This window comes from Lissotriton vulgaris, chromosome 9, assembly GCF_964263255.1.
Source record: "Lissotriton vulgaris chromosome 9, aLisVul1.2, whole genome shotgun sequence".
Taxonomy (NCBI): domain Eukaryota; kingdom Metazoa; phylum Chordata; class Amphibia; order Caudata; family Salamandridae; genus Lissotriton; species Lissotriton vulgaris.
In genome coordinates, this window is record NC_141697.1 from 1051040955 (window position 1) to 1051067858 (window position 26904).

Consider the following 26904-nt stretch of genomic DNA (forward strand, 5'->3'; position numbering starts at 1 on the left):
TTATTATTTATTTGTTTTTTGTCTTTTTTTAAGTATTGATGTATGAAAGGGACACCTTATCGTTTTGTACACCTTATATACAATTATTTACAATTCGCGATTATTTACAACACAAACACATACACATACACATAACTAGTTGTATTATACAAAGTGAATTGCTCTGATATATTTACACTCAAATATTCATACTACGAAGAAAAAATGATCCGTAATTCCATAAAGACCAGAGTCAAAAGTATAAACTTGATGACAATCATAAATCAATGAACTACAGTTGAATGTAGGCAGTTCAAAAAAGGAAAAATAGACTTCAAATTAATTCATTCAGTCCATTCAACCAATAAATGGCTAATATTTTTACGCCAATCAAGGCGCACATCCAAGGATTCTCGCCCTGTATTATTGTCTACCTCAAAACTCACTATTCAGTGAATGTACCTACTGGCCAGTCATTTTCTACTTACCACCAGTTAATCTGCTGACTTTTGCGCAGGAAGGGCACACAAGTCATCTCTGGCCAGCATTTATGATAGACAAAAGCTAAACAAACTAAGAAAATATACAAATTGCACAGAGGTGGGATGGGGGCTTTTACTACAGTGCAATTGTAGTCCGTTTTGGCATACTTATGTAGTAATAAAACAATTTAGGTCTACCAAGTATAATTTTATAGATTGGATCAATCTAGTTTGTAGCGAAGGACATTAACGCATTTAGCTGCAACACACCCTATTTATTGCTTTTACGAGGAATCGTAGATAAAAGCTTTTTTTTTATATAAACAATCAGAAAGTATTAAAAATGTAATATATTTTTTCTCCTCCTTGCAACCACCTAGACGGCTCAACAAACGGAATGCTCAATGTTAACATCTAATGTAAATTGAAGGTTGCAACTATGAATCCTGGCAAGGCGATGTCAGCCTTCCACCATTTCGACGTAAGAAATTTGAGCATCACTGAGTAATACAAAATAATGCAGTTGACAGCATGTAGAGATGGCTAAACCGTTGTACGAAGAAGAAGTAAATATTATCGTTACAAACTGCTTCACAAAGTATGAAGACTTTTGCTTCATATTGGTTTCCATTGGAATAATAACAGTTTAATGAAATAGGAGAAAAAAAAAATATATATATATATATGTTTAAGTTTATTTTATAGACTCATCTATAGGTCCAATAAAATGTATTTTACTCTGGCTTAATCTAGCATAATTTTGTGAATTCTTTATTACGCTTTTTATGCGAAATTCATAAAATTACGCCATCACGCTACTTTTTTTATTTTTTAGAGTCAGCAGAGGAACAACAAAATTGGCCAGAATACAAGCGGCTGTTTGTGGCAGTTGTGTTTTTTGTGTCAGTCTTTTTCAGTGTGAAATGCGACTTCTTGACCAATCTGTACGAGAAGGCCCATTTCATATTAAAATATAGAGCTATGTGCCAGTTTCCTTTATTTTTTTTTGATTTTTGAAGTATTATGGTCATTACGTGAAAGCAAATTATACACATTTTGCACACCCTAACTCATCTGTATAATATGGTGACACTGACTTTCACCCAGGAAAAGAATCATTGAATGGCATAAAACTAACTATATAGCACTGTTTGATTAAAAAAAGCACGCACAGCCAACAGCTTCACACAATGTACAAATTCTCATGTAGTGGGTGTCTCCACAAAATTGTAATTGTGCCAAGAAGCAGCTGAAATAGGTCATCAGACACGATGACCAGAATTATGGAAACCTCTGCCTACTCTCAAATTTGCTGGAAGCTGAAACTTTTACAAGGCCGGGCAATATAGCACGTCAACCCAAAGGTTCCTGCAGGGTAAACTGGACTTGTTAAAAGTGTCAGAGAGCAGAAATGATTGAGAAATATTTTTAAAAATAAGAGGAAGCTAAAAATCAAGGTGGACAGCATGAGGAAATCAGAGAACAACTTTGGAAACTCGAGAACCGTCAACCAGAAAGACAGCAGGACTGAGGTGTGGAGACAAAGTGCTGTGTGTACTAAGCGAGTCCCTCACATAAAGGAAAACCTGCAAGTGAAACTGTTAGCCTATGACTGACCCACAGCCCTAATCATCGAACATGACGGCACAAATACAGCAACCCAGATACTTTAAAGTGGCAACACAGATATTTTAAAGTTAAATAGGCCATATTAATAACGTTAACCATTTTCATAAACCGTAAGCCCGGTCCAACTAATACATCACATTTATTTAACAGCCAACTCTCCCCACACCCCAAAAACCTTCCAGGAACCGCAAACCCACAAACCACCAAGTCACATCCAAAAGCGAAGTAGCGTAATTCCTCAAACTAACTCTCTGTTCTCTCCAATCTGCTTTTTCTTGCCCTGCTCTATAGTTCCTTGAACCAGACTATATATCCTTCTTCTAAAGCACACCAATAAATGACCATCGTCAGACATACTACCGCCCGCAGCGCAGGTTCACCCCTTAGTAGTATTCCAACACTTGCGGAATTCTTAATTGTATGATACCCCTTTTGGTCAACAACTGTCCTGCAGTGGGGGTAAAGCTTAAACGACCCCAGACCTGTGCTATCAAAAAAAAAAAACTCCAGCTCACAAACTAAAGAAAAAAATGGTCATCCAGATGCAAGATCACTCAACTAAATAATTTCCCTTAAACCTAATCATTCCCAGTTCAACAAGTCATCTGCCAATACAACAGAAGTGAAAGGTACAGCAGAAATTACTGCCTTTTGCCATGATCTCAAGCTAAAACCCCACCCTCAAACTGATCTATCTGGCCAGCACTGCTCTTGCTTAAAAAACCTGAGGAGATATGTTCTTCATACCAACCCAAACACTTCCACCCAGAGCATACACTGCAACATCAGCATAAGGCCTGGGTCTTTCTGTGAAGGTTCTGCCATAAGAATATAGGACTCCGGTGTGGGCAGAGCAAGACGGACTGGTGAGCTCGCGAGAAGTACACCGCCTTGCTGAATGGAAGATCTGAGATGCCAGAACACAAAGGCCGAGAACCATGCATGACCCAGCAGTAGGAGAATGACACATATCCATCATCCCTGTCCTTATCCCATATATCCTTCACTGCCAAGAGCTTGAAAAGCCAAAGAAATGGAATGGCAGGCGAAAGCCGAAACGCAAGGAGATATCTGAAATTGAGAAGCATTGAGAAGCATTGTCACCAACATTTTTACTAGTTTGCCGTATTTAAAGGGAGAACCGGACCGAAAAAGTGCAATTTTTTAAACAGCCTAGATTATTTTCCAGATACATTTGATGAGCCCATAACTAGGGCGAAACAGGTTCTCTGTTGCTTGTGTTCCAGTTCAGAGAGGACCTGGCTTGGAATTTCAGATTGGACTGCTCCCATTAGAGCAATATCAAGAATAATTTGCATATAGTTTGGTCCAAACTGGGGTGAGACCGTGGGAAAAATATTGATGGATTAGAATGCGGCCAAAGTGATTACCAGTGGCTGAGAATAATTCAAGCATTCCATCCATCATTTTTTAGTATACTTTAGTTCTCAGAGTAAAGCATATTTATAAACATAAGCAGCATTGAGAGGTCATGTATTGCATTGCCGACTGCCACACGACCACTAGTAGGAGTACCAGAGATTGACATAACCATAGTCATGAATGAGTGCACTGTTGCAAAACCTCATTCAACAAATCCGTTAATTGCATTAGATGCAGTGCGGCTGTACTAAACACAAACACATGTGGGTCAATTTGTCACAGCCCCTCAGGGACAAGATAAAAAACGGACTACACATTGCATGTAAGAATATGATAACAGTACTTTTTAATTTCCTGCATCTGGTATACCCTGTCCCTAATACGTGCAAACGGCTGCAATTGTTGCCCATCATAACTCATTTTTGGGGATTAGGTCTGATTTTTCAGCATCAGACATTGACCCAGGATAAGAGAGGGCAAAACAAGGAAGAAGAAAAAGATGTGGAAACAGCGACAAAGGGAGAAAGCAGTGATAAAAAAAATGCCTGCAAGACTGAGATAAAGAAATGATATTTGTAGGGTGGTAGAGGAATGAGGTATGATGTAGAGTCAAGATTAGGCAGCCTTGATATCTGGCAATCAGGGCTTTTAGCAGTGCCGGATGCAGGCTCCTAAGGAAAACCCTGTGCCCCTCTGCGTATTTGAAATGCAAGTACTAGATATACTTACTGAAATTAAGTTCCAGGGCACTTAATCACAACATTTGGAAAAGTAATCGGCGGCTGCACAAAGGAAACAAGATGCAAAGAGGAAGTGCCTCAGGACTGGCACCAGATCCGAAACAAAAGAGGACACAAAATACGCACTGGCAGAGAACCAAACCGCACTGAAAGCGGGTATGGTTTGCAGATACTCCTTTGAAAATCAGCAAAGGAGAACATGAGACCTGAATGTGTCGTGTGGAGCTGACAAACCTATAAAGAAAATGGAAAATAAAAAAAAAGTGTCGGACAGGGCTTAACCAGGACCTGCACATCACATGTTCCTCTGATCATGAAGGTGGCATGCAGACGGGTATGGATACGAACCCCTGTCCCATCGCCCAGAAAGGCTCAAGTCTTTCAGGAACTAATTGCTACAGCATTCCGTTTTAGATGGTCCTCAATGCAATGCTGTTTTCACTGAATAGGGTGGTCTGACCTGGGTCCAGAGCAGGACAGTCCGAAGTACTGAGGTATTGTGATATGTTTTAAGGATTTCAGTGTGGTGGTTGTAGTATATAACATGCCTACCATGCTTTTCAATACAGGAAAGTTTCAAAGAGCTATTTTACACTGGAATACAACTTTGTATATCACATCAGCTCCCCTCTCCAGATGAGCGTTTTAGATCCACACAGAGCGCGTGCCAGGGTTCCCTCCATTTTTGTTTTCTTTAAAAATGCCTCTAATTTTTCCCTCTAAATCGGATTTCTTTGATTTCTTATTTGATTTGCTTGTCTCTTCTTAGGAGGGATGTCTGCAGCAGACAAATTATCGTAACTCAGTATCTTACCAGAAAGAGGAGTTACTTCACAGCCCACTATAATGCGCAGTGCCAGAGTAATTTTTAAGAACACCAAGTCTGTACTGAAATTCTGACGCACAGTAAGTCGGCTTTGTGACGGTTCTGTAGATGTTTCAGTACACATATACTAGCGCACAATACAAGTAAAGATATTGTTAAGTACTGTAATTCCACAGAGCACTACTAATCAGGGTAGAGGCGCATTGTGGGAGTCCTGTAAAGAATTCAGACTGCTGTAAAAATGCACAGTGAGAGTAATAATGGAGGTGCTTTGCAGGAACTTTTGAGTGCAGACTACATAGAGACCAAAGCATTATAAGTGAGAGAGAGGACTACAAATTTAGATTTAGACATATATATTAGCACATCAGAAATGCAATTTAGAACATTTAAAAGAAATTAAATGCATGTTTAGAAACAACTTACTTACCTTTAAGAAAACAAATAATTTCAACTGAATTATATTGTAGCAGTGACAGCTGTAGACACGAAAAGCATTATTAGAAATGCTTCATTTATAATTGCACGTTTTCAAAAATGTTGCACCAAGCAACTATACTTTTGCCTGTGTAGCGACTAGGCCCGAGGTTTTCTTTTCAAATTCTACTCATAGCAAAATACACTGTGCAACAGCTTAGCATTGATGGCATCCTAGAAAAGTGCTGACTTTAATATGTTCATTCAGTTTCCTCTCACCCCATTTTAGATCATTTCACCAAGAATAATCGACTTTAAGAAACCATAAGAACAAGAGGGTTCTCATGGGAACCATACCTCATTTAACAAATCTGTTCAATAAATTTAACAAGCCAGATGACAGGAGTGCAGACTGTGGAAATTGGAAATAAGATGATGTTGTGGCTGACAACACCACCTTACGAGCTGTTCTGATTGCATATCAAGTTTTGGCGACACCGAAGGAGCGTTGCATGTATTGATAGGTTACAATATCAAGTGCTCCAAGCTAGTTAGACACCATACCTCTACTTCCCTTTTCCCATCCGGTAGTCTTTCTGCTGGATTTCTCCTCCACCCAAGACTCTTCTTCATGGAGAGTGGATTTCCTTCTAGATATTTTATGGTAATTCCTAGATCAGTTTGTGGTTGATGCTACTGCACGGATCACTATTTTAACCCTTTTGATGCTGATGACGAGCTCAGCTCGTCATCACCCACGGGTGTCGTGTGTTGATGACGAGCTGAGCTCGTCATGACAACAGCAAAATGGTAATTTGCAGCACAGCGCAAAAATCACCGCAGCAGCGATGCGGCTAAAACAGTTGCTCCTGTAATTGTGTGGAACTCGGTTGAGTTTTCCAAGAACTACTCTTGATGAGAAGTTCTATTTTCATTTATCGCTCTTTTCCACTAGAATTCTTTATGGGTTCTTATCTAAAACAGGTCCCTTAATTAGCTTACTGGATTTCTCTATGGAACACATTTTAATTGCTGATTTCTAATCCTTCTTTCATTATTTCAGTAAATTACTAAATGGAAAAATGAAAAAAATTCTTTAAAACTATCTTAACCTCTCTTCAATGACTCATCATCTTGAATTATAAAAGACTATGATGTGTTAATGACTATTTCACAGAGTACTCTAATTCTGAGCATGGTGGAAAAGGTCCAGTGACTTCTCCGGAGCCTGGAGGATTCCCTATGGTGCTACTTGTAAGTGGGTGTATGTAAAGATCTGAAAAATCAGGAGAGTCCTTTGGGAGCCAGCATAGGCATCAATATGTTCTGTGGAAGCTCTGAAGATGTCATAGAGAAGGAAAGACAAAAAGAGAGGCAGGCCGAATATTTCATCTATCCCTCCACTACCCTTTGCAGTCTGGTGCTTATAGTTCTGGTTTACCCAAAAAGCATACATGTCTACAAGTACTAGAATACATTAAAAAAAAGTGACGTCACTGTGAGGTCCCTTCATACCTTGAATGGGACAACTTAGCAGGTGAGAGCAGCCTCTGTTGTGCGGAAGGGGGTCCACTTTGCATTCCTGACGGCATGCAAGATCTGAGTGCCTCATACAGTTGTAAATTGCACTGTGCATTCTGGCGTTTGTTGTTCTATTTGTAAAGTGAGCACCACCAGATGGCAAAGAAATACTAGGCATTGCTGTACAAATGCCTTGTATGGCTCAATTTGGCTTGATTCGGAAAACGCTTGGGAGGTAGGCAAAGGGATGGGCAAATGACGGGCTGGTGTTGGTTCTTGCCAAAAGGGAGGACTAGGCAAAGACATGAAGAATGTTGGTCTGGGAGCATCTGTGCTAAGAACAAGAACTAAAAGAATATTAAATGGATATTTTTACATATGTTAGAACAAAAAACCCCTGCAGATACAGCAGTGGCAGAAATTAACTCTGAATAAAAGACCAACCACTTAATCCCATCTCATACCCTTCTTTAACTCTTCCATGTCAACCCTTCCAAGCTCTCTTTGGTAAGGACTATATCTTACTTTGTACTTATTTATAGCATGCTGGTCTGGTAGTCTCTCTCTACTGCCAGAGCTTTCAAAGGGTATGGAGGGGAAAGTGGGTGAAAGGGAGGTGGGTGGAGTGAGAACTCTGCTGGAGGATGTCCAGTGTTGTGTGTGACAGTCCACAAGTTATCATCGCTACATGGAGAGTTGCTGCAGGAAATACAAGTCTATGCAGCCGATTGAGAACTGAGGAAAGGAAGGTCACACTTGCTGTCCTTAGGTAGTAGGATCTTGGCTGTGTCAGGCATAGGCATCCCTTCAACCAAAGAAATTCTGCAGAGTAGGGTATGTGTGTGTGTTAGGGAGGCTGTCCCACATTTCTCAAAGGAACTTTGACGGAGCGCAGCGTACCAAGTACAATTCTAGATTTAAATATTCAAGCTCCAAGCTTCTGGGTGCTTCAAAACGCTTGCACGCTACAGGTAATAATAAGCATTTGCAATGCAATCAGTCTTGCCTTTGGGACCTTAGATGCATTTAGCTATTGCAGCACATTAGCCTGGGTGCTGAAACATCTTCTGTTCTTTAACATGGAGGGAAAGTAAGCACCAAACTGGTTGACACGCCAGGTATGGAAACACATGGAGAGAAATATTGCCTTTCAGTTGGAAATTGAATAGTCCAAACCTTTGTTTTTAATATAAAATCACGTCCTTCGGAGGTCATATCACTGAAAATACAAGATTTGAAAAAAATATTATTGTCTAGGAGTACTTGTGGAAGACAATTTCTATGGACTGGAATCTAGAGAATGTTAAAGTGATTCTGGTATTTTACTGACCTCTGCTGGTCGTTTTTTATCAAGAAAGTTAAATAGAGGCAGTTGCCAGAAGAAAAAAAATAGAAAGTCCTTCAGCTGAAAGCAATTCTGGTATTTTACTGACCTGTAGTGGTCGTTTTTTATCAAGAAAGTTAAATAGAGGCAGTTGAACAAGCAGAAAGCAATTCTGGTATTTTACTGACCTTTGCTGGTCGTTTTCTTTCAAGGCAGTTAAATAGAGGCAGTTGAACAGAAAAAAAAGTCCCTAAGCGGAAGCAGACAAGTCCTAGGGTTGATCTCCAGAGCCCACAAAGTACATACACATATAAGTATATACTAAACTATATACAAGAGGTCTCGAATGCTCGACCTAAAAACATTTGCCAGTTGCGGTAGTCCTCGGTTAAGGGAGCTAGTCTCCACTATCAGGAAGGCTTCACTGATTAGTGGACATCGCATCAAATGGAATATCTTTGTTTATGCCATTGTAGTGAAAATAAATGAGGCGCAAGGACATGCTATTCAGAGCCACTGTACTAATATGCACATATTCATGCATTTAATACAGTGAAAAAGTGAAGTTGCAGTTTAAGATCACAGCACAGCGAACTTGGAAAAAACAATATTTACTGACTTACAGATTGCATTTTACAACTACTTAACAGATGAAAACAATCCTCCAAATGGAGACAGCCTCTGTTTGTGTTTTAACAACTTTTTAAATAAATGCATTTGTTTATGTAAACGTGCATGCATTTTTGTGGTATGTGTACAGGGAGACGACCTGAATACACAAGTACTCCAATGGAGTGATTGAAAACAGTGAAAATTAAAAAAATATCTCCACAAACCGGAGCAGTGTAAGGAGACATGTACTTGGTCCATGCGCTATGGGAAGGTCGAACACGAGAAGAGGGCATGACGCTCGCATGTCATTACAAATGGCATAAAAGAAAATGAGAGCGATGCTGGTGTTTACTGTAAATGGGCAGCCTATAAGCCCACAGATAGCGCATGCGCGGTCGAGCCAAGACCTAAAATCCAAGAGCTGAGAAGGGCATCCATCGGGCCGTCCATTTTTACGTTCACCCTTGGAGTGAATTTAAAATCTTAAGGCATTAATAGTACCACCTTTCACCGCCCTTTAATATAACTTTAAAAGACTAGTTACAAATAATATTTCAGTGTCATCATTTCAGATTTGATTGACCCTAAAATAATATTTCCAACAAAGTCATTGCTGTTATTTATTTATCTTACGCAACTAACCATTGACAAGGCAAATAGTCCTGGTGTGTTTTAGGTATGGCAGTTGTTGTGATATATTTTGGTGCAAGATCAGAAAGCTGAAAATACCAGTTGGGCGGGACGCTATTCTAAGCACAGATTTTTAGCTTATGTGTTTAAGCCTAGCTCTTAATTACATAGGCCACTCCCATTTGAGAGACCAACCTCCGGCAGTTATTTCATTACACTTAAAGCCCTGAGTTCCGTTGTATTAATTACGTCATTATTGCTCGTATCATTTTCCGTTGTCCATCAATAAATAAACGTGTATTAAACTTACTTAATATGCTGCTACCACCACCCTGAGCCAGCAACTGACAAATGAAACTATTTTAGAAACATAATCCACTTGTGTTCTCATGGAAAGTGGCTCTTCGACAAAGATTCCCGATTGGTCTACAAGTGTGCCAAAGTAACATTATAATCCAACATGAGGGGAGTATGAAAGTTCGTCTACGTGCAGTTCCCAACCTGTGGTTTAGTGTTAAAAATAATCGTCTCCATCTTCCCATTGTTTCCATAAGGCAATTCGTTGAAGGAAAAAAAATTAAACAGAAACCGTCCCATTCTCACGCGGCAGCTGCTTGAACTATTTATATATATAAAGCGGATGATCAGAGGGCACAAAAGCGAAAGGAGTGCGTGTGCGCGTGGGTCTCTTGCGGGGCGGGGCCTGCTGACGTGTCAGCCCTGAGCGACAGACATTCGCTCACTCTGCCACACCTCCAGCCTCCGCTATAAATACTCCGTCTGCCGCGCTGTTCTATAATTATCCTGGCATTTCAGGAGTGGGCAGGAGGGGAAACTTGAGCAACAGGCAGACGGGCGCACCTCAAGCGGTACAGTTGGTGCTTTTAAGTGTACACTGATTGTTAACGGGCAGCGAATGAAGCTGCGGCTGGTCAGAAAGAGACTCCCAGAGGGAACGCACATTATATTTTTAAGAGCTTTTTTCCATTACTGTACAAATAATTAAATTTCCAATTTCATTCCTGGATGCTAAAAAAAAAAAAATCCATTGTGAGTAACAGCCAGGCAAGGAAGCACCTCTCTTGCGCAGGGGGTCTGCCTGTCGAAAACAAAGTGATAACAAAACAATTTCTTTTATTTTAAGATTATGAACGGCCATGTCTCATTTTAAACGCAAAGGAACCAGGGATGTAGAGCTGTGCGAGTTCGATCCTCGATCAGGCACATACCGTGTGTAGTCTTGAGAAGGCAGTCTACAACTTGCTCTCAAAAGTGTAGTTTAAGCAAACTAACGTAAACGTAAATTAACCTCCTGCGCGCCCACGACTGGTGCCAAATTATCGCTTCATTGCTCCAGCCGTTGTAGTTTTGACAGAAAGACAAAGTTGCAGAAAATCTGGATTCTACTATTGAGACATCGCTCATTTACATTAAAAAAGCTGTCCGATGGTGAAAGAACTTTTGTGGTCTCACAAAGGGCGCTTACAGCCCGCCCCATTGTTTATCATTGGTTGTCATTATTGTCACTCGTCGTTTTCTTGCTTATTCAAAGGATTGCCATCCTCTTCTTGTGTATGTCCCTCCCCAGGCGCCTAGCCTCTTTAACCGGATGCATTGTATACTTCCACTTCTTCACTTTTAGGGATCTACTTTTTCTTTCTGATTAAGCACTTCATGAGAGTAAATGTATTTTCCAGCTCCCTCCTTTGTTTCCTTCTACTCGCATTCTTTGTTGCTATAGCTCATGTGCTTCTTTCTCCGCCTGCATTGCCCTCTCCTTTGTGTGGTGCTTCTCCCTTCCTCCCCTCAACCACTTCCCGTTGCCTCCCTACCTAATGCCACCACTTGCTCCTTCGGTGCTCTCCCATCCCTTCCAGGCCATCAAAGGATTTTATTTCTTTGTTCGAAAAAATATATATATATAATTTTTTTTGGAGCACCTCACAGCTCCTCTTTGCTGCTGAGCAACTCTGCTTTAAGAAATGCACTTTAGTGCAACTTCAAAATAATTTTTTTACTGAACGGAACCATGTTGCATCTATTATCTTGGGTCGGTAAATAAAAAAATGTCCTCTGCATCATTAGGGAGAGGCAAGCATGTGTGGCGATTCATGTACGTACTATAGGAATAACATCACAGCCATCTTGTTTCTTTATTTTGCTAGCACTACACAGCAGCTGTAAAATTAATTTTACCATTGCTGCACAGTATCAGCAAAATCATTTCCAAAGGCAATAATTAATAAGGCGAGATATTTGTCTTTCCCAATACTTGTTCTGTTAGCACTCGAGGCATTCACCTACTATAGTCCTGATTCCAGCAAAACATTCTAAACTGTGAAGTAATTCTGCAGGTCTAATGTACAGTAGGTTAGTTGACTAGTAGCACACCGGTCTGTGCTAGAGTACAGCCAGTTCTGGCTAGCCAATAGAAAGTTGCATTCTGGGACGTGTAGTTCTGTTTTTAACATTGTAAATATAATCTTACACACCCTACCGTTGAATGAGCTGTTGGCTAACAAAAGACAAATGGACCTAGAGTAACAAGACCTCTGGCCTCTTGGTATTTATGGAGCAGGGCACTTAGTTTCAGTGCGAAAGCTCCACGGCCTGCTCACCTCAAAGGGCACCAAAGGACTCCGTCACCAGACTCCCACAGGCATATCCAGTAACTTGCTTAATCACCACAAACGTTGGAAAACACTGACTTGTGTTTGCCCCTTTCCATGCTATTGAATCCAGCTGGCTTTACATTAAGATTTAGATGTACATGATTAATAGAAACGGTAACAACCAGACTACATTGTAAAACCAGACGTTTTTGCCCTAATCTGACAACTAATCCACAATGATGGATTCAACCCAGATCTGGGACTGGGGGTGAAGGTCTGAAAAGTTTCAGTACTCCGTCCATCATCTTCTTGTGTTTGCTTTGTTCGCCCTAAATTGGCAGGGTATGCCCAGACATGGGTCCCTTGCTCCCTTTGCCACTAGATTCAAGCCAGCCTGGCTGATGAGGGGTGTTACCCCAAAACCGGTCCCAGGATGCTGGTTTCCGGTCCAGGGAACACCTGGCTTGGCAGATCGGACTGAACAGTTCCCATGAGGCACAGGGTCAAGACTGATTTACATACGGCTGGGTCTGAACTGGGGTGGCGAAGTGAGCTAAAGAACGATGATGGATTCAACCCAGGTCTGTGACAGGGGGCGGTGTCTGAAATGTTTCCGTGCTCCGTCCACTCCTTGTGTTTGCTTTGTGCGCCCTAAGTTGGCAGGGTATACCCAGATGTGGGTCCTTTACTCACTTTGCCACTGGATTCAAGCTAGCCTGGCTGATGAGGGCTGTTACCACGAAACCGGTCCCAGGATGCTTGTTTCCGGGTCCAGGAAGACCTGGCATGCAGTTCGGGTTGGACTGTTCCAATGAGGCACAGGGTCCAGACTGGTTTGAGTATGGCTGGGTTTGAACTGGGGTGAAGTGAGCTAAAAACAATGATGGATTCAATCCAGATCTCTGACTGGGGTGAGTGTCTGAAAAGTTCCAGTGCTCCGTCTACCATCTCCTAGTGTTTGCTTTGATCTAATTCAGCTACCCATTAAATGTACTACATATTTTTTATCTAATCCTGCTACCCTTTCAATGTAATACATATTTCTTTGTTTTAATGTTACCACCTTTGTAGAAGAAATGTATGATATCATATTACTCTCATATTCTGATAAAGTGCCTGCACAATATGATTGTTTTTTTACCCACACATGCCTACAAAGCTCTCCACGACGAAAGACCAGAATATCTGACCCACCGCCTCGCATTCCACACACCCGCCATATGTAGGAAGGGGGAGGCTCTAGTTGGCGCAGTGCAACACTAGCGACAAGCAGGGACTCTCTCTTCCTCGTCAGGGCTGAGGGTTACCTTCCAGACAACCTCTGCTTACCCTCTAGGTAGTGTGGCTTAAGCAGTCGTAGGCTAATCTTTGGGGCACATAGGGTTAAACACTTGCAACAGTACACCTTCACAACCAACCCACCACACAACGAGACCAGACTGTATTCTGTAAAAATATATATCTTTATATAGATTTTAAGCAGGCTTGTGAATACAGTCGATATACTTTATGAAAACGGTTGCAGGATACTTGATTCAGGTTACCACAGTTCTTATAGCAGTTCTCTTGAGGCCCGTAGGCCGGGGTTAACCAAAGTTCTTTGTGGAGCCGGCGGCTTCCAGGGGATCTGTCCCACGTCGCGTTGCCTTCCCGGGGTCGCTGATCGTTGCGGCTCTTCGGCCGAGCAGGTCACTGGTCGTCCGGGGCAGCGGTGTTCTGTGGCGGCACGGTCCTCTCCTCGTCGTCCGCTCCGACCTTGGAGACGGCGGCTGTGCGGCGGTGACAAGTGGCAGTACGGTCCCCAAGTGCAGGACGTACCCAGCCAAATGTCGGTGCAGCTGTGGGCTCACAGCTGGGCTGTCGGGCAGGCTACCGACCTTGTGGATTCTCGTAGGGCAACTGCCCGTCCTTGCAGGTGAGTGACTGCTCGCTGTGCAGTCTCCTCGAGAGCTCAGACCGGACAGGTCCTCCTTCCCTTTGCTCTCGGGCTCCCGGTGCAGTTGCGGTCACGGTGTTTGGGCCAGCGGCGGCTGGTCCTTGCTTTGCTTCCGCTGTTGCTGTGGGCCCCGGTCACGGTGGTCGGGATGACGTTGATGCCTTAGAGGAGATTCCTCTTTGTCGATACTGCGGCGATGGTCAGCACCCGCAGTCGCTTTCTTCCAAGGGGGTAGCGTCCACTGGTCCTGGGACGCTGGTCAGGGGGCAAGTTCAGTTGCAAGCCCTTGGAGATCTCTTCAGCAGAGTTTGGCACAAAGTAAAGCAAAAGTCTTCTCGTAGTCTTTTCTCTAGTCTCTCCTTCAGCAGCAAGGCACCAGACACAGGCAAGAGTCAGCACCCCTCCTTGTCTCTCGCGGTCCTTCTCGTCGGGCAGAGTCTTTCTGTGGCCCAAACCGGATCTAACTTTCAAGGAGCAGGGCTCCTTCTTTTATAGGCCAATTCTTTTGTTCTCGCAGGCCAGGGGGGCCTTTGCATAGCCACTCTCAGTTCTGGAGTACCCCGGCGGGTGTGCTCCGGCTTCTGCTTTCAGTGTGAGGGGCAGGCGCATCAGACGCCCCACAGGAGGTGGAGCCAGCATTGTCCGGACAGGGGTGGCCAGAGTACCTTGTTGATGGGGGCTTCGCCCTTCCTGGGCCAGGTGCCGGCAGAGTCATCCGCCGCTCCCCAGGAGGGTGGAGCCAGCATTGTGGTGGCCGAGCACAGTGACAGTTCGAGTCAAGAGGCACTCCTACCTCCCACTAAGGTGTAATCTGCGCATTCACCACCTGTCATCCCTCCAGCCCTGTCACTCACACATCCCAGACAGTCGGATACACATACTGGCAGAGGCAACTGAAATGGTTAGGCAAGCAAATGCTAACTTTCTAAAAGTAGCATTTGCAAACCCAGGATACTGAAATAAACTTGCCTACAAGAAATATCTCATCATCCTGAGTTCAGGCATACTAAACATGACTCACTACCATGCTCCTTGAGCCTGCGGGGATTATAGGGTGTAATAATCCTCGCAGCTCAGTCTGGCCTAACGGAGCAGGTAGCCTTCAGCAGTGAAATACGGTCTTCGTTGTAAGTCACTACCAGGACATGCCACGCACATCAGGGCTTGTCCTACCTTACACCTACAACGCACTCTGCCCGCAGGCCTACCATAGGGGTGACTAATATGTAGTCAAGGGAAGGGTCGGTGCGGGCAAGTGGGGACACTTGCCCAGCTAGCGTGACAGTACGAGACCGCACGCGGGTTCTGCGGTCGCAGTTCCCAGACACATCTTTACGGCTGCTTCGGTGGGTGGCGCAACCAGCGCTGCAGGCCCACCAGCAGTATTGGCATCTACAAGCCCCGACACTCTCTCGTGCACTTTACTAGGGACTGACAGTAAATCCAATGCACCAATCAGGAATACCAATCGTATATACAATTTACAGTAGGGAGCACTTGCACTGCGGCACGGATCAGCCGTGGCGCAGTGCCCTGAGTATCGGAAAACCAGCAAAACATCGGAGGCACATCAGCAAAAAGTGGAAGGGAGACTCACGCCAAGGTGCCAGGTCTAACATGTGTCCCCTCCAGCTGAAATGTGGGGGGAACTACCCTTCCCAAGGGAGTTCCACATCACTAAGGCGGAAAAATCTGGACAGACCGTCAGCGTTGGCGTGATCGGTGCCAGGGCGGTGTTCCACCGTAAAGTCCATACTCTGTAGAGAAATGGACCACCTCAACAGTTTCGGGTTCTCACCCCTCATTTGCATCAACCATCTGAGGGGCCTGTGGTCGTCTGAACTCGGAAGTGAGACCCAAACAAGTAGGGTCTTAGCTTCTTCAGCGCCCAGACCACAGCAAATGCTTCTCGCTCTATTGCACTCCACCTACTTTCCCGTGGAAGTAACCTCCGACTTATGAAGGCTACGGGTTGGTCAAAGCCCTCCTCAGTCATCTGTGAAAGAACAGCCCCTACACCATGCTCTGAAGCGTCTGTTTGCACTATGAATTCCTTGGAGAAGTCAGGAGCCAGGAGCACGGGCGCCGTGCACATGGCAGTCTTCAGGGTGTCAAAAGCCTTCTGACAGGTGTCAGTCCAAATCACATTCCTGGGCTGCTTCTTCGAAGTCAGCTCTGTCAAGGGGGTCACGATCGTGCCATAGCCCTTGACAAACCTCCTGTAATACCCAGTGAGCCCCAGGAAGGCTCTCACTGCAGTCTGGGTCTTGGGGGGTTCCCAAGCCAGGATGGTTTCGATTTTGGGCTGCAAGGGGGCTACCTTGCCACTCCCAACTTGGTGTCCCAAGTACACCACGGAACCCTGCCCAATCTGGCACTTGCTTGCCTTGATTGTGAGGCCTGCTCTGCGCAGGGCCATCAACACTTCCCAGAGGTGTCGCAGGTGTTCGGGCCAGGTGCCGCTGAACACCGCGATGTCATCCAGGTAGGCGGCACTGAACTCGTCCAGTCCAGCCAACACCTGGTTGACCAATCTCTGAAAGGTGGCAGGGGCATTCTTCATTCCAAATGGCATAACCCGGAACTGGAAATGCCCATCTGGTGTAGAGAATGCCGACCTCTCCTTTGCCCCATCGGTCAAGGCGATCTGCCAGTACCCAGACGTTAAATCAAACGTGCTGAGGAACCGGGCAGCCCCTAGCCGATCAATGAGCTCGTCAGCTCTGGGGATGGGGTGCGCGTCAGTCTTCGTGACTGAGTTGAGTCCTCTGTAGTCCACACAGAACCGGAGTTCGGGTGTGGCTCCCGGCGCAGCAGCCTTCGGAACCAAGACCACGGGGCTGGACCAAGGACTGCTGGAAGACTCAACCACCCCGAGGGCATGCATCTTGGAGACCTCCTCCTTGATGCAGGCCCGTACCCTGTCAGTTACCCGGTAAGCCTTATGCTTCACCGGTAAGCTGTCTCCAGTGTCCACATCATGGACGCACCAATCTGTGACACTCGGAACCAGGGAGAACAGGTCTGGAAACTGCCCCAGCAACTGGCGGCAGTCCTCCTGTTGTTCGGCGGTCAGGGAGGGTGAGAGGTTAACTCCATCCACTGACCCATCCTTCTCACAGGCCACCAAGAGGTCCGGTAGAGGCTCTGACTCCTCCTCCATTCCGTCATCGGTTGCCAACAACATGCCCACTTCGGACCTTCGCAAGTGGGGCTTGAGGCGGTTGACATGTAGGACCCGCAAAGGGTTCCTGGGTGTCTTCATGTCCACCAAGTATGTCACGGGGCTCTTCCGCTCCACAACCTCAAATGGTCCTGTCCACTTATCTTGAAGGGCACAGGGCTCCACTGGGGCCAGGACATACACCTCTTGTCCAGGCTGAAGCTCGACCAGAGTGGCATTCTGATCGTACCACCGCTTCATTTCCTCCTGGCTCGCTTCCAGATTTGCCTCGGCAAGTTGTCTGAAGCGCCTGGTTTGGTTTCTGAAGGCCAGCATGTAGCTATATACATTCTGGGGAGGTTTCCTGGGAGATTGCTCCCAGCCTTCCTTTACCAAACTCAGTGGTCCTCTCACGGGGTGGCCGTACAGTAGTTCAAAGGGGCTGAACCCTAGGGACTTCTGTGGTACCTCGCGATATGCAAACAGTAGGCATGGTAAGAGGACGTCCCACTTACGCCTCATCGGACCTTCCAGGCCCATGATCATGCCTTTGAGGGTTCGGTTGAATCTTTCAACCAACCCGTTACCTTGGGGATGGTAGGGTGTGGTGAACTTGTACGTTACGCCACACTCTTGCCAAAGGGACTTCATATACTTCGATATGAAATTGGTCCCCCTGTCGCTCACCACCTCTAGAGGGAATCCTACTCGTGAGAAAATTCCCATCAGTGCACGCCCCACCACGGGAGCCGTCACTGTCCTCAGAGGAATGGCTTCAGGGTACCGGGTGGCATGGTCCACCAAGACCAGGATGAACCTGTTGCCCATGGCTGTCTTGGGGTCCAGAGGCCCAACGATGTCAATACCCACTCGCTGGAATGGCGTACCGACCACAGGGAAGGGTTGGAGGGGAGCCTTGTTCTTCCCTCCCGTCTTCCCACTTGCCTGGCAAGTCGGACAGGTTCTGCAATAAGCATCTGAACTCTTATGCATTTGGGGCCAGTAAAAGTGGGTGACAAGCCTGTCATAGGTCTTGTCCATCCCCAAATGTCCTGCTAAAGGCACATCATGAGCCAGACCCAGTAGGAAGGCTCTGAACTTCTGGGGTACCACCAGCACACGGGCTGACCCAGGTTCAGCAGCCTTAGGCTCCGAATACAGGAGGTCGTTCTCCCAGTACACGTAATGTGTTTTGGCCTGAACACCATTGGCCTGGTCTGCAGCCTGCTGCCGCATACCCACGAGAGAAGGGCATTCTTTCTGCTCCCTGCAGAATTCCTCCCTGGAGGGTCCTCCTTCTTGCTGCCAATGGGTCAGCTCAGGCAGGTCCCCCAGTTCAGCGATCTGTTCCCCTGTAGGCTCCAGGGCATCCCCCTCAAGGTCTGCCTCTTCCTGGACCGTAGGAACTTCCGGGGCCGGTTTCCCGCGCCCCCTGCGCCTTCTCCCTAAGGCCGGTTCCTGGGCCTCTCTTTCAGGCCCCAGGACCTCTCGATCACCCCTACTGGCTGCCATCGACCGGGTGGTCACGCACGCCCAGCCAGGCAGACCCACCATCCGCAGGTGAGTCGTTTTCTCCACCTTTTCCCAAGGGGAGTGCTCCAAGTCGTTCCCTAGCAAACAGTCAACAGGCATGGTTTTTCTCACACAGACCTGCAGAGTACCAGAGACCCCCCCCCACTCGAAGGGAACTTGAGCCATCGGACACTGACTCTCAGAATTATCAGCGTTGATAACCCTACAGTAGGTATGGGGTACAACCTGCTCTTGAGACACCAGGTGCTGCCTCACTGCAGTCACACTGGCTCCTGTGTCTCTAAGAGCCTCGGCTTCCTTGCCATTGATGATCACCACCTGCCCATATTTTTTAGTGTTAGAGGGCAGGTAGTTCGTAGGGATCATCTCGCTGTCTCCTAACGAGACCAGGGTCATGTGAACGGGATCTCCACCCCCCGGGACCATCATTCCTTCTCCCAGGTGAACGCTAGTCACTTGTCGGGGCGGAGCACCAGTGGGTGCGGGTTTTCCAAATAGGCGACACTTGGGGTCACTGGATATGTGCCCAGGCTCGCCACATTTGAAACAATTGAAGGGCCCCTTTGGAACAGGTTTACCTGTCGGGGCCCCATTCTGCTTCGGGGGTGGGGGAGGCTGAGAACCCTGCTGCGGATTCCTTTGGGAACTACTTTGGGGGCCTTTTTGGAACCCTTTCTGTTTTCCCCCTTTGTCCCCCCCACTCTTCTGCTGGGGACCCTGCCCACTCTTGGCGGAATCTCCCACGGGACCCTTGTGGACCCTGGTGCTGAGCCAGCGGTCCGCCTCCTCAGCAAGCTTCCTCGGGTTGGACAGCTTGCTATCGATCAGGTGTTGGCGTAACTCAGGAAAACAGTGATCAGACAAGTGCTCCCATGCAATTAAATCAAAGAGACCTTGAAAATCATTAACTTTGTTACCTTTCACCCAACCATCCAGCGCTCTGCAAAAGTAAGTCACATACTCCACATACGTATTCCCAGGCCGCTTAGTACATCCCCTAAACTTCTGTCTATACATTTCAGGGGTAAGCCCGTACCTGTTCAACAAAGCTTCTTTCATGTGGATATAGGACCTCTGATTCTCAACGGGCAAATCTAGCAAGGTATCTCTCCCTTCGCTAAGGAACCTTCCCCACAACCCCGCTCCCCAATCCTTGTCAGGGACCCGGTGGGAGGACATGGCTACCTCGTATGCCCTAAACCATTGTCCTATGTCATCCCCCTTAAAGAACTCCTTGACTACGTCCTTCGGGATATGCACTCTTGACTCTACCTGCACTGGCGATGTGCTGCCACCAGAGGGAGGACGATCCAAGTCTCTCTCCTTGAGACTTATCTCCCTCATTTTCACCTCATAATCCATCTGGTGCTTTCGCTCTTCCAGCGCCATTCTTTTCGTTTCAAGCTCCAGCTGGATTTTCAATTCTGCCAACTTTCTTTCGTGATTCTGGGTTTCCTTCCAGTCCGCCAGCTCCTCTGGCGACAGGCCTTTTCCCAAGCTGTGTTCGCTGTCTTGCCGCTCGAGATCGATCAGATCCCCAAGCGCATTCTGCTCCTCCGTTGCATTCTGCTCGGCGAGGACGTCTTGCTCTTCCGGGGTCTTTCGGGACTCCACCCAGGCTTTCAGGGCCTTGTAGAGCTCCGGCTTGTTCTTGCAGCCAGCGTGCGGAACTTTGAGTTTCCTACAGAAAAACTTCAGCTCCATCTTTGAGTATTTGTCCAGCTTTGCGGCGTCCCACTCCACCCCCAACACCTCGGAGGTCGTGGACTCTGCTCCATCCAGGCTCTTTGTGCCCGGCATGGCTTCTGCACTCGGAATCTTCTTTCGGCAAAATTCAAAAAGCAAAGTCTGTGGCTAAGTATCTGGACCGTAGTCCTTGTGTAGTGGTCAGAAGCTCAGGTATAGATATCGCAAGTGTAAATTCGAAATCCCACCGCTGCCACCAATGTAGGAAGGGGGAGGCTCTAGTTGGCGCAGTGCAACACTAGCGACAAGCAGGGACTCTCTCTTCCTCGTCAGGGCTGAGGGTTACCTTCCAGACAACCTCTGCTTACCCTCTAGGAGGTGTGGCTTAAGCAGTCGTAGGCTAATCTTTGGGGCACATAGGGTTAAACACTTGCAACAGTACACCTTCACAACCAACCCACCACACAACGAGACCAGACTGTATTCTGTAAAAATATATATCTTTATATAGATTTTAAGCAGGCTTGTGAATACAGTCGATATACTTTATGAAAACGGTTGCAGGATACTTGATTCAGGTTACCACAGTTCTTATAGCAGTTCTCTTGAGGCCCGTAGGCCGGGGTTAACCAAAGTTCTTTGTGGAGCCGGCGGCTTCCAGGGGATCTGTCCCACGTCGCGTTGCCTTCCCGGGGTCGCTGATCGTTGCGGCTCTTCGGCCGAGCAGGTCACTGGTCGTCCGGGGCAGCGGTGTTCTGTGGCGGCACGGTCCTCTCCTCGTCGTCCGCTCCGACCTTGGAGACGGCGGCTGTGCGGCGGTGACAAGTGGCAGTACGGTCCCCAAGTGCAGGACGTACCCAGCCAAATGTCGGTGCAGCTGTGGGCTCACAGCTGGGCTGTCGGGCAGGCTACCGACCTTGTGGATTCTCGTAGGGCAACTGCCCGTCCTTGCAGGTGAGTGACTGCTCGCTGTGCAGTCTCCTCGAGAGCTCAGACCGGACGGGTCCTCCTTCCCTTTGCTCTCGGGCTCCCGGTGCAGTTGCGGTCACGGTGTTTGGGCCAGCGGCGGCTGGTCCTTGCTTTGCTTCCGCTGTTGCTGTGGGCCCCGGTCACGGTGGTCGGGATGACGTTGATGCCTTAGAGGAGATTCCTCTTTGTCGATACTGCGGCGATGGTCAGCACCCGCAGTCGCTTTCTTCCAAGGGGGTAGCGTCCACTGGTCCTGGGACGCTGGTCAGGGGGCAAGTTCAGTTGCAAGCCCTTGGAGATCTCTTCAGCAGAGTTTGGCACAAAGTAAAGCAAAAGTCTTTCGTAGTCTTTTCTCTAGTCTCTCCTTCAGCAGCAAGGCACCAGACACAGGCAAGAGTCAGCACCCCTCCTTGTCTCTCGCGGTCCTTCTCGTCGGGCAGAGTCTTTCTGTGGCCCAAACCGGATCTAACTTTCAAGGAGCAGGGCTCCTTCTTTTATAGGCCAATTCTTTTGTTCTTGCAGGCCAGGGGGGCCTTTGCATAGCCACTCTCAGTTCTGGAGTACCCCGGCGGGTGTGCTCCGGCTTCTGCTTTCAGTGTGAGGGGCAGGCGCATCAGACGCCCCACAGGAGGTGGAGCCAGCATTGTCCGGACAGGGGTGGCCAGAGTACCTTGTTGATGGGGGCTTCGCCCTTCCTGGGCCAGGTGCCGGCAGAGTCATCCGCCGCTCCCCAGGAGGGTGGAGCCAGCATTGTGGTGGCCGAGCACAGTGACAGTTCGAGTCAAGAGGCACTCCTACCTCCCACTAAGGTGTAATCTGCGCATTCACCACCTGTCATCCCTCCAGCCCTGTCACTCACACATCCCAGACAGTCGGATACACATACTGGCAGAGGCAACTGAAATGGTTAGGCAAGCAAATGCTAACTTTCTAAAAGTAGCATTTGCAAACCCAGGATACTGAAATAAACTTGCCTACAAGAAATATCTCATCATCCTGAGTTCAGGCATACTAAACATGACTCACTACCATGCTCCTTGAGCCTGCGGGGATTATAGGGTGTAATAATCCTCGCAGCTCAGTCTGGCCTAACGGAGCAGGTAGCCTTCAGCAGTGAAATACGGTCTTCGTTGTAAGTCACTACCAGGACATGCCACGCACATCAGGGCTTGTCCTACCTTACACCTACAACGCACCCTGCCCGCAGGCCTACCATAGGGGTGACTAATATGTAGTCAAGGGAAGGGTCGGTGCGGGCAAGTGGGGACACTTGCCCAGCTAGCGTGACAGTACGAGACCGCACGCGGGTTCTGCGGTCGCAGTTCCCAGACACATCTTTACGGCTGCTTCGGTGGGTGGCGCAACCAGCGCTGCAGGCCCACCAGCAGTATTGGCATCTACAAGCCCCGGCACTCTCTTGTGCACTTTACTAGGGGCTGACAGTAAATCCAATGCACCAATCAGGAATACCAATCGTATATACAATTTACAGTAGGGAGCACTTGCACTGCGGCACGGATCAGCCGTGGCGCAGTGCCCTGAGTATCGGAAAACCAGCAAAACATCGGAGGCACATCAGCAAAAAGTGGAAGGGAGACTCACGCCAAGGTGCCAGGTCTAACACCATACAACTCTGCTCCTCCTAACTTGCCCTGACCTCCGTTCCAGGAGACCAGAAGTGGAGGAAGATCCTTTGCCTACCTCGCCGTCATGACCTTAAACACCCTGCCTCTCCACCTCAGGCAATCCGTGTCGTTGACCCAATCAGGAAGGACCTCAAGACCTGGCTCTGATCCTCCACAGCCCGACAGATCAGCAGCCCCACCTCCCCCCAGCACCATGAGACCCTCACGGATGAGTAGCCGAGCTATACAAACCCTTGATTGATTGACCCAGAGTGCGTGATAATATAAGCACAAATGGGGAGAGGTGGAGGTAGACGTGACGTTCATCCTCCAGACTGTGTATAGTTATTAACGAATCTGTAAATGACAGATCAGAGGACCTAACCCAAGAGAAGGGCTTCAGCTAAATGTGCAAAACAATGACCCACTAAGAAGAGAAAATTCTCTTCTTGAGTCCCCGCACTCACCAAGGGTTGCCCCTAGGTGACATGCTTCATCATTGGGGCTATCCCAGACCGCTACTGTCTGGGGCGTGCTGCAACTTGCGGAACTACATTGGGGCACTTTTTGTGAAAAAATGTGTAGTGGAGTGTTTGGGGGAGTGGTGATGCTAAAAATACCTAGCTAGTGAGCGATTAATGTATTCCTGCTCCTAGTTGGTATGGATAAAAAGGGGTTAATAGTAGGGAGGAAGTGCAACTGTTATGTGTATGCTTTCCCTAGTATTTGGTTGACATGTTTCAAGGTGTCCCCCAAACCTCTTCTTCAGGACCACATGGGGACCAGCCCCATGCGTACCACTCTGTGAGAAAAACTATCCTATACTTAAGAAATAATATAATAAAGAACAGATGCACACCTAATGTGAGAGCACCAAATTTAATACATACGGTTGAAATCCCACTCATAGTATTTCTATTTTGGCAACGGTCTGCCTCATGGACTACCAGGGGCTTGTAGTAACCTTGGCTCAACAGTCCTCCGTCAATGACACCTACTCATACCCGGGCGGACCGCATATTGGAAATTAAAAATAGACAGACTGCAGAACTCCTATAGATCTGTAAAGCCAGGTTAATATCTGAATACTAAAACTCACCCACATTAAAGTATGTTCTGTAACTTCTACTTGTGGAGTTAACATGAGTTCATTAATGGCGTAGGAGAAGTTATAGGGGCCTTGTTTGTGATTATGGAACATAGACTTGAATCCAGAGTTTGGCATTTGACCGAATAGTGTGCGATACTGAGCAATTCCCTTAATTTCTTTGTGTACAAGTGTGTCAAATTATACTGTGAAATATAAGTGTTTTAATCTAAAATGTAAAGGCTCACTTGATGTTCACGACCTTGCCTCAATTGCCAACATCCCAATAATTTATATCGCTCTGTTCCTTACTAGCCTGAATTACAGTAAATAAATACCAATGCATGCCTTAAAAATCGCAATAACTAAGACAAATAAAAACAGATGTAGCTACAGAAAGAGGTGCCAAATTCTGGGTCACAAAGGCAGATACATGCCAGATATTCAGGCTATCCATATAGTAAAAGTTTCCTATGAATTCAAATGTCAACCATTTACAGTTGGTGCTTAACCTGAATATCTGGCATAGGATCCTACTGTTGTGAACCATGTAGGAAAAACCCGATACTAGTGTATTCACTCATCACTGTAGGCAATCAGCGAGATGCAAAGCTTCGCCTTGAAAATGACTCCGGGTCAGAACGAGAACCAAAAGCAGCCCTGGCAAAAATGATCAAAACAGCCCGGTCCCACCCTCTCTCTTTTTTTCCCCCATTCATTCTCGCTTACTTCACGTGAAGAACCAATGGGGAGACAGGTTGTAAATTGTCCTCCATCTCATTTTCTGCTGTTGATGATTTTTTTTTTTTTTTATTTCACAAAATTTTTATTGAGAGAGCTTGGTAATGATATGAACAGAACATAAAATAGCAGATAGTTTCTATGAATTTCATCAAATCAATTAGCTCTTTCCTTTTCAAATACCAATATATCACAATCATCAGTTTAATCATTTTCAATACATGTAAATCCTGACAAGTGTTTCGCCCTTCTTTGCACTCATCAGAGGAGTGTTGTGAAGAAACAAGGTCCTAAAGATTAGTTGGTTCCTCAACAAGGAAGCTTGATAAAACATTCTAAATTCTAAATTCTAAGGAACCTGTATGCTAAGAAGCACACAGGTAGCATACAACAAGGAGGATACATTTTAGCTACTTTTCATTAGATTATTACTTTACGCACCTGTTTATCTTGCAGGTCGGCAGAGAGTTCATAGCTCTCTGAAAGGGATCGCGACCTTTTGATCGCTTCTTCTTCTGCCTGCTTTCGCAGGATAGATGTTGAGTGCTGCAGCTTGGGTCTTCTAGATCGCTGCCCTGGGGAAATGGAATACAGCCCATAGGGAGTATGGTCGTACTGATCTGGACTTATCGACGAGCTGTGCGTGATTGGCCCTTGGTGGTAACTCGATGCGCTGTCACAGGAACCGCCAGTATCACCTCCTTGAGCTTCACCCTCAACACTAGAAACAGAGAAAATACTCTAGTTAGCAATGAAACGCAAACTTTGTGCCCATGAAACTATTTTGTAGGGTTATTTTGCAATGACAGTACATTTCAGTTTACTCCCCAGTGAAATGACAAATTGTTGGGCTCTGGCTTATGGAGAGTAATAACGTTTTTGTGCATAACACTCTTCACTTAAAAGTGCCAACATTTTGCATTTAAACCATCATATACGGTTCAATGTGGGTGAAAAGAGAAACTTCCCTTTGCTTGGACAACCACCCACATGCAACTCATTACCCATCTGATGCAACATACGTTCTGCACCAACACAATTAAAACAAAGTCATACACATTAACAAAACATTTTAACTCAGGGGTGTCCAATGTTGGTCCAAAAGGGCCAGAGCTATGCCACATTTTCATGATATTCGCACGAGATAAATGTACAATTCATTCATTTCAATGCATAATGTATATAGTCCCCGGCTCTATTGAAAACCAGGTACCTTCTCCAGCACTTGTTGTCCATCACTGGTTACAACTATCGTAAGTATTATTAATCTGTTCGTAAACAATTCAGTAGAAGCACAAATATTGTTTAGAAAGTAAATTGTGGAACAATAATGAGCAATATTACTACAATCCATAATGTTAGTTAGAACTGTTAAAAATACTAAACAATATTCATTCATCTTGTGTAACAGGCGCACCATCGTCTGCATTTCACTGGGAAAAAATGTACATTTCAGGCAGATCACGGAGACACAACAAAGAACAAGCACTGGCAAAGTCAACAGGTCGGAGTTTCCAGTGCTACATGCACTCACCGACGACCAGACACATTTTGAACGCGGTAACCCGGCCAGGGTCGGAGGAGATATACACTCCTTTACCCGTAAATGTTGATACAAAAGCTACGCCCCTGAGCACCTACAGTTCCACAGACGCAGAGTTGTAGTAACGCACTGCGTGTACGGCGTACCGGTTAGGAGGAAGCAAACTTCTCGTGCGAACGGTCCGCAAAAGGCGTGGGTTCCTTCCCAGAATGAAGATGACAGTCTGGTGTTTGCACAGCAGGCACTTCCGTCAGAGGTCAAAGTACACGGCTTTCTGAGAGCAGTCGTGCGCGCAGAGGACACGGCGAATGGGATCAACGCTTACACCTACAACTATGCGGATGAGCGCAGGTTATGCATGTATCCCCAGGGTGGGGGTGGGGGGGGGGGGGGGGTGGTGAAGGCTGAACTATGCGCCTTGAAAACTGCATCACGCGGAGCAAAGCCCCACTGATCACAAACACGT

The 26904-nt window shown here is 46.5% G+C and overlaps 1 protein-coding gene across 22 annotated transcripts in view; it reads right to left on the reverse strand.

The window, feature by feature from the left end:
* The window catches only part of IQSEC1 (IQ motif and Sec7 domain ArfGEF 1), a 691123-nt gene that overhangs the window by 112305 nt on the left and 551914 nt on the right, over positions 1-26904 (reverse strand). For 18 of the 22 annotated variants that reach the window (XM_086938999.1, XM_086938992.1, XM_086938993.1 and 15 more), the window contains one exon: positions 25337-25616. In XM_086938999.1, the coding sequence (XP_086795125.1) occupies positions 25337-25616 (280 nt within the window). Of the gene's footprint in view, positions 1-25336; positions 25617-26429; positions 26447-26495; positions 26673-26904 lie in introns of those variants that run through there. The other 4 variants (XM_086939002.1, XM_086939000.1, XM_086939007.1 and 1 more) reach the window with 3 other exon arrangements.